This window comes from Cinclus cinclus, chromosome 20, assembly GCF_963662255.1.
Source record: "Cinclus cinclus chromosome 20, bCinCin1.1, whole genome shotgun sequence".
NCBI lineage: Eukaryota > Metazoa > Chordata > Aves > Passeriformes > Cinclidae > Cinclus > Cinclus cinclus.
Window position 1 is genome coordinate 12,363,181 of NC_085065.1, and position 14,588 is coordinate 12,377,768.

At 54.9% G+C, this 14,588-nt stretch overlaps 2 protein-coding genes across 3 annotated transcripts; both read right to left on the reverse strand.

Annotated features, from left to right (window-relative positions):
* Positions 1–34: 34 nt before the first annotated feature.
* On the reverse strand, positions 35–1,663 carry PPP1R27 (protein phosphatase 1 regulatory subunit 27). Its single transcript, XM_062506459.1, has 3 exons — positions 1,447–1,663; positions 375–525; positions 35–182 (listed from the first exon to the last, which is right to left on the reverse strand). Exons 1-3 carry the CDS (start codon positions 1,661–1,663, stop codon positions 59–61), a joined length of 492 nt encoding a protein of 163 aa, XP_062362443.1. The 3' UTR covers positions 35–58.
* Positions 1,664–4,047: 2,384 nt separating this feature from the next.
* P4HB (prolyl 4-hydroxylase subunit beta) lies at positions 4,048–12,384 on the reverse strand. Of its 2 annotated transcripts, XM_062506218.1 has the most exons (11): positions 12,185–12,381; positions 11,710–11,916; positions 10,795–10,928; positions 10,456–10,593; positions 8,167–8,271; positions 7,774–7,899; positions 7,330–7,530; positions 6,551–6,671; positions 6,156–6,337; positions 5,659–5,745; positions 4,048–5,091 (listed from the first exon to the last, which is right to left on the reverse strand). In XM_062506218.1, the coding sequence occupies exons 1-11, from the start codon at positions 12,351–12,353 to the stop codon at positions 5,005–5,007; spliced, it is 1,557 nt and encodes a 518-aa protein (XP_062362202.1). In that variant the 5' UTR covers positions 12,354–12,381; the 3' UTR covers positions 4,048–5,004. The 2 variants fall into 2 exon arrangements, with proteins under 2 accessions (XP_062362202.1, XP_062362203.1); XM_062506219.1 differs by lacking the exons at positions 4,048–5,091; positions 5,659–5,745 and adding an exon at positions 5,909–5,920 and having other exon boundaries at positions 12,185–12,384.
* Positions 12,385–14,588: the final 2,204 nt, after the last annotated feature.

Consider the following 14,588-nt stretch of genomic DNA (forward strand, 5'->3'; position numbering starts at 1 on the left):
GGCGCAGCCTCCCGGCCAGGCCCCGAGACTCTCGGGGCCGCTTTTCGCCGTGCCCGGCTCAGCGCAGCGCGGTGGCTCCGAAGAGCTGCACCAGGTCCTCGTATTCCGGGTCGATGAGGTCCGAGGGTTTCTCCCCGTCATCAGTGGTGGCCTCCAGGCTGGCCCCAAGGGACAGGAGGTACCTGCAGGACGCGGAGCTGAGCCGCCGGGCGGGGCCGGACAGCCCCGGGCCCGCAGCCTCCATCGCCGGGAGTGGCACGGCCCCAGCAGCCCCAGGAGCAGCGCAGGGACCGGGCACCCCCTAATGAGCCACACAGACTGCTCCCGCCCAGAGCTGTCGGCTCTCAGGCTCTGCAGCCCCTCACAGCCCTTACCTGGCTATGTCAGCGTAGCCGTCGCTGCAGGCCATATGCAGGGGCGTCCACCCGTTCTCATCTCTCTGGTGGATGTCAGCGCCGTATTTCACCAGGAGCTTGACGCAGTCCAGGTTTCCCGTCAGCACGGCTTCATGGAGGGCTGCCATGCCTGAAGGGACAGGAGGTGTTAGCCCTGGCCTGGGGAAGGGCTCTCCATGCTGAACTCACAAGCTGTGCACAGCTCAGAAGAGGGGTGCAGGAGCTCTCCTTCTCAGGGAGAGCACTGTGGGCAAAGAAACTAAGACTGAGAAAGACAGAGGAGTTGCTATGGGTTCCTGTTGCCCTTCTGCAGCATAAATACCCTGTCTGGGATGGTGCAGCACCCATTGCCTGGACAGGACTCACACGGAGACATGAGAAGAGTCTCTGCCATCCTGCTTTGCCTGAGTTTCAGAAGCTTATCGCTAATGAGGAATCACTGTAGACAGAAAGAACCCGGGGGTCATGTGAGTCTCTGTCTCCATGGCCTTGTGAGAGCAGAAGCTGAACCCAAGCACAAGAAATGGACAAATCTGGGCTCTGCATTAGCCTGTACAGGTCAAGGCATTCCATAAACAGCTGCTGGTGAGGCTGTGCAAACAGAACATGAAGCTTCCCCCATGAGTCCCCAGAGTCAGACGTACAAGAGGGAGCTGTGCCTGTGAGAAACAGGCAGGACCAGGAACAAATGCAGGTCCCCCAGTCTGGGAAAAAGGCAGGAGCCCCAGGGTCCTGCCCAGAGCTCACAGGCCTGTGTTTGCTGCCACTCTATGAGGACCCACCACACTGTAGGTGCTTGAACTTGTGTTACAGGGGCCCAGGAGGCCCAGCTCCCCCTTTCCACAGCATGCACTGACTGTGCTGTTGAGGGAAGATGTTGGTGCCCTGGCTGGGGCTCTTGGGCACTGCTGGGCACTGCTCCTTACTAGGGAGGAACCTGGCTTGTTCCAGTCCTGCTGAAGGTAGGCCACAGCCCAGCTCCCATGTCTCTCACAGCCCCACCAAGCTGTGCCCCTGCTCTCCCCCAGCTTTGTCGACCAGCAGCACTCACCAGAAGGGTATATGGTGTCCAGTGTCACCTTTCTGGCTCGTATGAACCTTCCCACCTGCTCCAGGTCCCCCTGCTTGATGTGGTCCTGAAAGACGACGTCATTGGGGAAGCGCACGGTGCGCGAGGCCCTGAGGCGCGGCGCGTAGCGGCCGTACCGCGGCCCCGACAAGGGGCAATAGTCCCTCATGCTGCCAGGAGCCTTCAGGCACAGCGGCATGGGGGGCTGCCCAGCACTCTGCCCGGCCCCCCCTGCGCTGCTGTCCTCTTCTGCCTGTCAGGGGCCCTCCTCGCTACAGATCTGTGCTGGCCCCGCAGTGCTGCGCTCCAGCCGTGTCTCGGTGTCCGTGTCCTCTCGCCTTCGGGAAGTGGCAGCCGCCTTGCTCTCCTGCCCTCCCCGAGTCACACACAGGAGCTGGCACCTGGCACTTGCAGCTCACCTACGGGCCCTTGGCCCAGGACTGATCATTCTCTGGGAGCACCACGTTATAAAGACTCCTCTGGGCTATTTTGGGGACGTGCAGCTCATGCTATTTGCCATGATGCTTCGTAATTGAGCCGACCAGGCCTGCAGCCTCCCACTTTTGGGCAGTAGTTAGTGGCTCATCTTACCATCCACCTGTTGATGTGCCCATCCAAGGGGTCAAATCTACTCCTGCATGGGTAGCCCTTCAGAGGAGCCTGGAAGCAATTTCCCAACAGCAAGCTCTTCTGGGGAAAGGGGCACAGCAACACAGGGAACTGGCCACTCGTGTCCCAGCTGGCTAGTGCAGTATGGATGTGCCAGGGCTGTGGTCACAAACACATCCAGAGCTGTCATCCTCCCGTAACAAAGGAGCAGGAGGAGCTGTGCTGCCAAGCATGGAAGCACAACCTGAGTGTCAGATGCCCCCTGTGCCCTTGTGAGGACAGAGGTGCTGCTGGTGATCCTGAGGCAGGTGTAGAACCTGAAGCCTTCACTGCTGGTCCCTGGTGTTCCTTGTCCTACTTGAGACAGGGAAGCTGCTGCTGCTGAGAGCAGGCTACTACAAGCAGCCTTAGGGGAACAGCAGAAGAACAGCACCACCACCAGACAGCTCCTGCCTCTGATAATCTCCAGCTACAGCCATGACCCAAAACAGAGCCATCTGCCACAGAGGAATTACTCAGGTGCTTCAAGGTTTAACTAACCAGTGTTTTCTCCCATCCAAGTTCAGGCGTGGCAGACACTTAAGCATTTTGTGCTCTGTCATGCTGATGTGGAGCATCCAGGCAGGTGTGTCGGGAAAAAAAAAAAATCCCTATCCTGCTTTAGGAGTCAGGGATTTCATTCCATCCCTTCTTGCAGACCCTTGCACTAACTCCAGCAGCACAGTCAGCCACACACCTTAGAACTCCTCCAATTGTTTATCTACTGGCAAATGCATCCATCTGTTGGCCATCTAACCATCTGATTGTGGTTAGATGAGCCTAAACACAGCACAGGGCATCCAAGCTCAGCGCTGGGGACAGAATATTTCAAGCCTCTTTTCTTGGAATGGCAATTAGGCATGTACATCAGATGGCTGCTAAGCTCTTGCTCTACCACAGGGAGCCTTGGGCTAGGAGAGGCACCTCCTCTAAGCTGAGCAGAGTGGGTCTCTGCCCAGGAATGGAGGAGAACCACTGCAGAGCTCAGACCTGGTCACAGTTCAACTGGCTGTACAAAATGGACCTATTTGAGTCAAATTCAGACAGCATCTTTCAGTGGAGCTTTACTAGTGAGATTTCCTTCTTCCCCACCCCAAGGACAAAGCAGCTGTCACCACCCAGCCCCCACCCCCAGCACTGCTGGGTTTGTTGGGGTGCAGGAGTGCGGAAGGCATGTAGGGGCAGAGCCCTGGAGGGAGGTGTGTTCAAAGATCCTCCAGGTAACTGCAGGTACAGCTCTCACACACACTTGGCTGCTGTTCTGCCAGGGACAGTCCTTCCTGATGCCTTGGTGAGTGGGTGCCTGCTCAGCCCCAGCCCTGGTGCTGCTGTGCCCAAAGCTTGGGAACACCACATCAGGACTCTGCTAGCTCAGCTGCCATGGCACAGCAGAAGGCTGGAGCTGGAGACAGAGACAAGTGTTGTCTAACACCCCTGTGCCACTGCTCCAGCACACATCCTACTCACTGAGAGGCACAGAGGTGCCCCCAGTTGTCCTCTAGCCGCACCATGCCCTCTCTGTGACATTTATAGCATATTTTCTAACCAAAATACCTTCAGCAGCAAGCAGCAGGTTTGGAAATAGCAGCGTGGCTCACAGGGTCATGTGAGCCTGACTAGCAGAGCCACAGCAGCCCTGGCGTGCCCTGATTCACTGCTCCAGAGCAATGTCCCCTCAGCCCAGCCAGCTGGCCAAGGGGCTCTGCACTCTCAGAGCCAAACCACGGCCTGCTCACTCCCAATAGAACACCTGCACAAGGCCATGGAATCTGGACAGGACATGAGCACTGGCATGTTCTACTTGACAGATTACACAGAGAAGGTGACGCACACCCAAGTGCAGCAGAGGCCCTTGAGAATCACCCTACAACTCCGAGCTCCCTGTCCATCGTAGGTTCAGATATTCTATACTCTGATAAAGACAAAGACACATAATAGTATTAAAATCTCAACTTTATTTGGCCATCAAATTCAGTACCAATGTTATTGTAGCAGAATGCTAAGAACCAGCCTGATGCAGCTCAGGCCTGTGAGGCACTCCCTCAGTCACATTCCCAAACCCCAGTAATTGCAAATGTCCTGTTTGATCTATGAGGCCCTCCCCCACCACCCACCTGCTGGGTCAACCCACTCAAAATAAGTCATAGAAAGGGATTGCAACTCTTGTCTTTGATCAAAAGGATGTCAACACAGCTCAGCTGGTGAGCCAGCAGCCACCTCCACCCTCAGAGCCTGCCACAGCCAGTGCACAGTATTCCATCCCTCCAGGAGTTTGGAATAGTCATCTCCAAGTGTCTTAACGGAGAAGGGAAACGAAACGTCTGGCTAGCATGAAGAGAAGCACCTTCACATACACCTTTCCCCAGGAAGCCATCAGCCCTCTGCCCCTACATATACTGAAGGCCAGCCACAGGGAAGAACAGCTGATACCATTAAGGACCCTGCCAGGTGCAGAAAACAATTAGGGGCTTTAGTTTAAAAAAAAAAAAAAAAAAGAGAAAAAAAGCTAGCTGTCTTAGAAGATGTTAGCGGCAAGGCTCCAGATTGTCAGGCCACTGAACTCCTGGTACCACCTCACAACCTCCTGCTGCCCAGTAGAATAGAGTTCTCCAGACAAAAGCTGTGTACAAAAAAAAGTACATCACAATAGAAAAAAAAGAGCCCAGCTGGCTGGGCTGGCTCCCTAGTGACAGTTCCCTTTTCAGAAGCCAAAAGAAAGAAAAGGTAAGTGTACAGACAAGTGAGGGCAAAGTGTTACTTTAGAAGCCAATCCCTGGATTTCCAGTCATTTACCTTCTGCTTTAAATCTTAATGGGTTTCTGACTCACTGGGCTGCATCACAGCAGCCAATTTAGTGTCTGATTTTTTGGGTGATGTAGATCAGTCTTCTCTTTACAATTCATCCTTTTGGAGTTTCTGCTCATCCTCATCACCTTCCTCAAGTTCTGTTTCTTCATCCGTCTCCAGGTCCTCCAGATCCTGTGGAGGTTACAGGACAGCTCCTGGTTTCTGGCACATGAGGCAGATGCAGAACCAAGCACTGAGCAGCAGCCCTCATCTGGTCACTGCTTTCTGCTGCCATACTAACAAAACATCCAGAGACTTCGATCAAGAGCTTCTGCTTCAGGACATTAAGGATTACAAACCCCTGGTTAGGGGGAAGCTGGTACCTGCACATCTGTAACAGCCTCCATATACCCTCCCTCCCACCTCCAGCAGGTCAGAGGTTCCAAGCAGGTACGCAGACACGTGGCATTGATCACACAGCCCAGTTCAGGGGCTGAGTGCCCCAGCAGTGCACAAGCACAGCACTGCTACTTTATACCCACAGGGTGCTCTCCAGAAAAGGAGTCCCCTGCAGATCCATAGCCAGCCAGGCTGCACCTGAACAGCTCACATTGATGTGGGCACTTTGTTCACCATCAATATGCTCTCCTGATACGTAACACAGGACCTTATTTAGGACTGAGGATTCAGGCACAGAACCAGATCTGACCCATGCTCCCTGTTCCCAAAGGTCCAGAGTACTCCATTCACACTACTCACATCATCAGCTGCTGCCCCATCCTGACCACCGCTCTCCAGGAATTTTTTGAAGCCTTCTAGTGTCCTCTCCCCATTATAGTCAATTACCTACACAGGGAAAACATGAGGATGCTAGTTATGGGCACTACAGATGCACGCCCCTGGAGAGGAGAATTCTCTTTCTGAGCAACAGTGAACATGCCAAGCAAAAGGGAATTTAAAAATTCACCTTCACCCATATGAGACGAAGGAAAACAGCTCAGCCACTAGACTTCAGAGATCACTGCGAGGAAAGAATAGCCTGCAGATGAGCACACTGTCCTCTTAACTCCCTCTTTTCCCCATTCCCACCTCCCCCCAAACTCTTTCCTACAGCCCAGACCCCACAAAGGGTCTTGGGTGTCCTGTAGACTTGCTGTGTTTCATCCCGATAGAATACGGATCCCTCCCAAAGGTCTTATCCAAAACAACTTGAGCAAGCAGCTGAGCATTCCCGTGCTCCCTGGCTGCCTGCTTACATTTCTGCCAGAGCCTGCAGGGAAGAACTTGAGTGTGGGGAAGCTGTGGATTTTCACTGCCTCCACTTCATTAGCTGTCGCGTCCATCTTGGCAATGACAATGTCCTCATGGTCCCTGTAGGTTTCTCCCAGCTTGTCCCAGATTGGGGCCAGCTGCTTGCAGTGACCACACCATGGGGCATCTGTTAATTACAGAGACAGAGTTGCACCAACAAGGAGATACCACTAACAAGGTACCACTCCTCCCAACCAGACAGTTCTCACAGATCTTTGCAACCAAGGCACTACTTTTGAAGCCCAGACTGCAAAAGGCTTTTCCCCTAATCCTGATCATGGAGTGTTTTGGCAATCCTCTCATGCCAGTTACATGGAACCAGCTGTAAAAAGATACTCACAGAACTCCACAAATACATTCTTATTCTCATCAAAAGCAACTTCTTCAAAGTTCTTCCCAACCAGAACTTTGACAGGCTGCTTGTCCCAGTCTTCAGGAAGATCCTGACTCATTAGGTGGGGCTGGAATAAAAAGCAAAATTCAGACAAACTGTTTGCTACATAGCTGCTTGGACTGAAAAATGCAGTAACTTATCCTGGAAAACCCAGGTTTCACCACCCCCTGGTGCCTCAGCCACAGGCTGTACGCAACCAAATGAATTAGTCACTTCCCCTTCTCCAAGAGAGAGTCTCCTTCCCACCCTGACCCAGCAGGAATAGCAGGTGCTGTTGCGCAGAGAGGATTACAACAGAGCTCTGCAGGAGGGGAGCAGCACTGCTGACAGCCCCATTCCCAGAGGACTGGGCTTTGCTGCACGCCCACTGCTGGCTGAGCCACACACAGCCCCCTCCAGCAGATGGGAGCTCACAACTCTTTTCCCTGTGCCACAGAATGCACACCTTCCACAGACTGCTGGCAGAAAGAGCAACTGGATAAACAGTGCAGTCCCCATAGGGAGAGCACAACTGTTTGGCCATGCCCAAGTCCCTCTACTTGGCTTGCTCTCCTACAGTCTCCAGGCCCCAGCAGCTTTGCCTTTCATTCCTAATCACAAAGCCCATAGATGTTCCATGCAGAAGATGGAGGGGCTTCTCCAGCTGGCTCTCCAGCCCCTCAGAGGGACCATTTCTGTTCCCCCTCAGCTACCTCATTCACCAACAGTACTGTTTATCCACATACCTTGATCTTGCCTGCCAGGAACTTATTACAGAAGTCTTTGATCTTGTCTGCTGTGAGCTCATCAGATTCAGGTTTGTATTTGGTCATTTCTTCCTCCAGAGTGATCAGACGTACAGCTGGGCACTCTTCCTTTTTTAGGCCAAAAAACTCCAAAATCCTCTGGTTGTCACTGTGGTCACTGTCTATGAAGATGAACAGGATCTTGGGAAGAAAAAAGTGAAAAGGCAGGAGGTGAACATGAATACCTTGTGGCTATTGACACTTCACACACACACACACCACACCCCAAGTGTAGCTGAATTGGCTCTTTTTCCTCCCCCCTTCCAGAAAAGAGAGCTGGCTTAAAGTATTCCTCCACAGCTGCTCCATGGATAAAGACAGTGCTACACTTCTCTTCAGGAGGTGGGTGGTCTCTTAGCTCATGATCCAAGAAATCGATCTCACCTTCCCTTTGAAGTTCCCAGCTGCACTCTTGAAGTTGTCCAGCTTCCCTTGGTAGTCAGACACACTTTTTGGTAGGAAAAGCAGAATATGAGTCTTGATCTCTCCTCCAAATATTTTAGGAGCAGTCTGAGGAGTAAAAAATAAACTTTGTTGTTGGAAAAGAAGCAAATCAGCATCCAGACCAGTTTAACTCCACTATGCTGACCAGCCTCCAGTACTGCTGGACTGCTCTGCACAGCAAGCTTACACCTCCTTTATTCTGTGTCCCTCCCACTCTTCCATACCCTCCCATCAGCTCCACAATAAGACATGCCCATGGAATCTACAAGTAGACCTTCACTATATTCTTGCAGCAGCCATAGGAAGGGATTTGTCAGGTACCTAAAGACCCACCTGCTCAGTGAACTCTATGACTAGAGGCAATGAATTAGACTTGATGAAGTTCAGCAGATTATCTTTTGTGAGATCCCCTTCAAAGTTGTTCTGGCCTTCATCGAACTGCAAGAACATACATTCCTCATTAGAACACTTGCACATCCCACACAGATCTCTCAGCGCCTTCACACCGGTCACTGCCCCACAGGATCTCAGCTGCACTAGTCCAAGCAGACTTCCATCTCTACAAGGTTACACCTCCACATAAAATCTGGATCAAGGTGTCCATCTTCCTTGCAAGCAAAGCTTTAAATCACCCCCCACCAGAAGATAAGCAGCCAGGTTTGATCTCAGCCTTGCTCTGCACCAGTGTGAAACCATTCATGGTGCAAGTCACCAAGGAGGACCCTGAGCAGCTGCCTCCAGCCCTGCAGCAGTTAGTGGTCAGAGCAGATACCACAGCCAGACAGTGCTGGGAACATCTGACAGCAAAGCCTGCAGCACTCAGTGACTTGCTCAGCTCTGGGGGGTCATTCCAGTCTCTGTTAGGGACAACGAACAGCACATGCTGCACATCACACCAGAGGTTCCAGGTCCTGTTCTACTGGGCCATCACCTGTGTCATCCCTGACCAGGATTCCCAGAACCCTCTGGCAGGCTGAAACAGGAACAGCTGCAGAGGGCCCTTAAGGTTAGAGGGAGGATGTACAGAAGAGCACAGTAGTGCCCTGGCAAGGTCATACTCAAGTTGCTGACAGAAGGAAGAGTGTGGACGCAGATAACCTTCTGTGAACCTTCTGTTAAGGGGAGGCACACCAGCCTCAGTTAAAAAACTGAAGACAACACTAAGCATCAGAAAATAACTTTGAAAACACTTTGAGGAGTTTTGCAGATTGCCTCAGTGCCATCAGGACAGCTGTGCAAGTCTAGACAACTCACAAAGAGTGAGAAGAACAATGAGCCAAACCATCTCAGTTCAGACCCAACTGATAGTATGGAGCCAAAGCCCAAAACAAGACATCAAATTCTTCTGCCCTAGTATTTGATTACTGTGGGTGCTCCTTGTCTCCTTGGTTTAGAGATCTATCTAAGAGCTCCCGTGGCACTGCCACGCCACTGCACAGGAACAGAGGACCCCCAAAGGCTGGGCAGATCTAGGATGCTTCTTCTGCAGAGCTGAGCACTCCTGCCCCATGCAAGCCTGGCACAGCATAGTCACTCCTGTTCTTAACACGCACCAAAGGCTGCCAGGCCCAGAACTCTGCCCAGCCCAGCACTACCCAGAGTGGGGCACACAAAGCTGATGTACAAAGCTACCCTCACAACTACCAAATGAGAAAAGAACAAAACACTCCCCCATTTTGCTGTTGCATTTTGAGCTCATTATCCATATATTCCCTCAGCCACACTGACCCGAGAGGTTCTGACTCAGAATGCAAGTCTACAATCTTCTATCACCAGAAAAAACCCTACAGTGTCAGATGTACAGCAGAATAAAAAAAAAAAATTCAGGTGAACAAAAAGAACACCTTGTGTTAAGTCAGGCTGGGCAGAATCATGATTAATGAAATTACAGGTTTAGTAAGTCTGAACCCAAAACACTTGGTCCTGTCTCACAGCACCTCTGGGTCAGGAGCCACCAAGCCTGAAGAACTTCTTTTCATCAGCTCAAACTTAGAAATTCATCCCAGTGATAAGGATTTTCATGCCTCCATTAGTACATTTGTGATTCTGCAGGTAGTCAGCATCCCTCTGCACATAATCCACTGCCCCAGCCCAGTCAGCTGGAACTGCAAATCCTCTTAGGGGTTTCTTTGGAATCCCTGCACTGCAGAACCCATAGCTATGAGAGAGAACAGCTCTTGGAAACAGCAGGGAGTGACAGCAGCAGAGGCCAGCAGTGAGTAACAAAAAGCAGCTCTGCTAAGACACAACCAAACAGCACCATGGCAGCCAGAGAGCTCATCTACTGTTCATGTGGGCTTGTCCAAGACTGTGTGACCACTGCTGCATTGCAGAGGTGGGGAAGAGGGAAGTGAGTGAAGGAACAACCTGCACCAAAAGCCCAGCAGCTCTTGGAGAACAGTACAGGGCTGGGAGACTGACACAGCTGCACACTTGGGGTCCCTAAGGCTCTCCCACCCCACAAAGGGGCCACAGGCTCCAAGGCCCACGAACAGCCACACAAACTGCATGGGGCATTTGCTCTTTTGTCCAGGGCTAACTTTGTTGGAGCTTGACTAACAAAAGAAAAGGAAAGAGACAGCAGACCCCAGTGTGGTGCTCAGGCTTGGCACCAGCCAGTACCTTCTTGAAGAGGATGACACCGTCCTTACTAATCTGGTACTTGGTGAAGACATCAACATTGGAGGAAATCCCAAAAGGAATATCATCCACAGCTTCTGCTGCCAGCAGGAACTCCTTTGCTGCCTCTGATGTCAAGTCCTAGAGAGTAAAGAAAGGTGCCTCAGAGGGGCCACATCACCTGACGCATTCACATCCCAGGGCTCAGCCCAAAGAACTGGAAGATCAAGGAATGCAAAACAGCAAGTACTGCATAAGGCACAAAACTTTCCCCAGCTAGGATGAAACAGGGAAGACCCCAAACACACACAAGAGTATCTCCAGTGTAAACACAAACTCTACCTTGAAGAAACCAATCACCACTACTTCACTGGAGTCCACCAGTGCCTCTGCAGCAGCCACATCAGTCAGGGTGGCAGCAGCCGGGCCCGTGCGCTTCTTCAGCCAGCTGACGATGTCATCTGCTTCCCTGCCAGCTACACCAGGAGAGAATAAGGAGTCACTTTCCCCCACATCTAAGTCCAAGACCACAAAATCCTCAAGCTTTGAGTGAGAAGACCTTTCAGCAGCTGGTCAAGAGAGCAGCAAGACTCAAGATATCATTTACGCAATTCTTTCCCTTTCACTCAGTATAATTAAGCTAATCCCTAATTGATAAGTCAAGGTACAAGGTGCTCCCAAGAATCCAGTCTTCTCTCACCTCCTGCCCCGTCCTTAAACTTTGACCAGCAATGCAACACTTCTCCAGGACCTCAGCATTACTCACGTTATTACAGCACCTTTTCCTTCCAATATCTTTATTCTGGATGTTACCCTCAATTGCCAGCACTGTGTAGCACGGCTTAGCTAAATTCCATCTTGGCCTTCCTTGCAGCTCCCTCACACCCCGTGTTTGCCTCCTCACCCAACAGCCCAGGCATATCTCCACTTCAGGGTGCTGCACTCCTCGAGTCAAGTCAAGGCACACAACAAACCAAGCTCAGAACGCTCTGCTTTTCTACAAAAAAAGCTACTTCCTCCACTCTAGCTGACCGTAGGGATCTCTCCAGAGGGAGGCCATTAAAGGCTGGCCTATTCCCCATCAGCCCAGCAGCATCCCCAGGTCGCTGTCACAGTGGACCTTGTCCAGGCACAGCAGCACAGCTCCAGCACAGGGCCATGTGCTGGGACCCGACGCCACGTTGCTGCCCTCTGCACCTTGGCGGCACATCCAGACCCGGTTCGTCTGTGTCCTGACCCCGTCCTGCCCCTCCTCACCCGTGTACTCCTTGGGCGCAGTTTTGTCGCCGTTCTTGAAGAACTTGATGGTGGGATACCCGCGTACGCCGAACTGCTGCGCCAGCTCCGACTCCTCCGTGGCGTCCACCTTGGCCAGCCGGATTTCCGAGCCCTCCGCCTTCAGCTTCGCCGCCGCCTTCGCATACTCGGGAGCCAGCGCTTTGCAGTGCCCGCACCACGGGGCGTCTGCGGGATGGGCCGTCAGCGCTGGCCGGGTCTCCCCGACTCCACTCCCGGGCAGACCGAGGCCCGCTGGGACTCACGGAGCTCCGGGGTGGGGCGGGCCAGGGGGCCGCGCAGACCCCGCGCCCCAGCCCAGCCCCACACCCGCCCGGGGAAGCCCGTCCACTCAGCGCCTCTCCCCAGCCCGACTACTCCGTTCCCCCGGCCGCACCCTCGATCCCCGCCCGTCCGTTCCCCCCGGCCCGGCCCGGCCCGGCCCCGCCGCGCTCACAGAACTCGACGAGCAGATATCGGTGCTCGGCCAGCGCCTGCTCGAAGGAGTTGCCGCGCAGCACCAGGACACCATCCTCCTCCTCCGCCGCGGCGCGGGCGGGCAGCAGCAGGGCCAAGCAGAACAGCGAGAGCACAGCGCGCAACCCCGCCATGAGTGATGGCGGCATTCGGGACGAACTAGGACAGACGCGCGGCCGCGGCACCGCCTCTCCTTTATAAACCCGCCCCCAGCCGGCCGCTGCCACGCTCTATTGGTTGCACCGCCCGCCGGCGATTGGCTGGCGCCACTGCCCCGGCCACTGCGCGCCTCCTATTGGCTGGAGATCCGGTCACGCCCCTCCTCCGCCGTCTCGGGTTGGCCGCCAGCTCCGCTCCCCGCCTTCGAGTCACCATTGGCCCTTTTCCCCTCGATGCCTCTCGCGATTGGTCGGCACCGCCGTCTTGCGTGGCCCCTGCCCTCGGACGTGGCACTCGGGAAGCGCCGCCGGGCGGCACCGCGCGTGCGCACGGTCACGAGCGCGTGGTGGATCCTGACTGGGCCGCGCGTCCCACGTGACCAGCCCGGCGCGCGAGGCGCGGCCCGCCCCGGGGCAGCCGCGGTTCGGTCCCGGTCCGTTCCCCATCTCCTTGTACCTCCCTCTCGTAAATGACCTTCCCCTCAGGCACCGCCCGGCGCTCGGGGCCGCTCCGGCAGCTACTCGGGGTCACGGCGGTAGTGCTGCCCCCCGACCCTGTTTGTCTGTCCCCTGGCGTTGGGCTCCGACCGGGCCGGGCACCGAGCCGGCTGCGGCTTAGCACGGCCCCGTCTCGCTTTGCTGCAAGCTCTCCAGTCACGGAGATGGGCCGGGGGAGCTCAGGAGTCGCGGGGCCTCTCGGCACACGCGCCCTCGCGGAGAAGGCACCAGCGCGGGGGCTCCTCGTGGCCTCCAGGCCGAGCAGGGCCCCTTGAGGCTCTAGATCCGAGCATGCGGTTCTGTGCGGAGCCTATGCAGAAACCCGACAAAAAAGAGAACCGTGGAAGGGGAAAATCCCGTCGCTGCCCCGGTACTGCCGAGGGTCCCGACTGCTGCTGGCATGCACTGGGCGGGGAAGAGTTCCCGGGCGCTGCCCGTGCCGGGATGCCGGTGCCGCCGCTCCGGGCAGCTCTCGCGCACGCAGGTGATGCGCTGGAGCGGGGGCAGACTCCGAGCTCACGGCCGCACCCTGGGATTGCCCCCTCGGGGCTGCTGCAAAGCCGCTGCTCTTTGCTCTGGGTAAGGAACCGCGCCCGGCGCCCTGGGCCAGTGACGCAAGGAGCAAGGAGCTCACCGGGTCCCTGTAGAGAATCTGTCTGCCCGGACTGCTGCCAGGCACTGCTGCCCCTTCGGGAGCTGCGGACCGTGCTAAACCAGATGCTTGTGTCGGGCCCGGGGAGAGTCCAGCGAGGTTTTGGAAGGCAAAACTGAACACACGGTGAGGGCACAGCGGCCACCCAGGGCCGGGCAGGCACAGGCACGTTGGTCTGGCAGGGAGGAAATCAGCAACTGCATTAGTCCAGGCCACCTCGGAGCCTCTCTGGTTCCACGGCTGGAAGCTTTTGCCCAGAGTGCCCTGCAGCCATGTCTCTGCTAAAAGGCCGACCTTACCCCGGGGTAGTTCTGCACGAGTGCTCTTGCTCCAACTTGGCTGCTGCACTCACAAAGCTGTGGTGTCAGAGGGAGCTGCTGCAGCATTGGAAAAGGGGAACGGCCTGGACTACTCCTGCACAACTTCTGGCTGAGGTTCTTAAGGTGCATCACCTGGAAAGGGCTGAGGCTTTGAGAATCACAATTCATGCAAATGATCTGTCCCGCCCACCCTGTGACTGGAGCTACCCATACCCAAGTGCACTCATGGCGCGCACGAGGCAGAAGAGCCCAGCTGTCACCCCAAAGGAGGAAAACACGCCGGAGAAGAGGCAGAGAATTCCCAGAGTTGGTGTGTAGCACAGCTGTCCTGCTCCTCCAGGCCTCCTACCACTGTAAAACGATCTAACAGAAGCCTCGACACCCTGGGTGTGGAAACTCTTGCCAAAGCACTGGGGTTGCATCAGCTGGGTGCTCATCTGACCCTGCCCACAGAGTGGCTGTTGGGGGCCAGCACAGGGGAGCCTTTGTTCACGCTATCAGGCACATCTGGGCTCTAACTGACACACTGAGAGTGAGGCCTGTTCCCTGCTGCAGTCCCCATGCTTCCCTCCATGGCCCCAGACTATGCAGAGGGCTAGGGGGGTTGTAGCTGAGCACTGCTCTCCATAGCAAGCAGCACTAGGGACATGTGCCTGCCCGAGTGGGTGCTGGCCACATGCCAGCTCCTGCCTGGCCCAGACTGTTGCCTTCAGCCCTTGTCCTTTCCAAGTCCTATCATCTTCTTCAGCAGTTTTC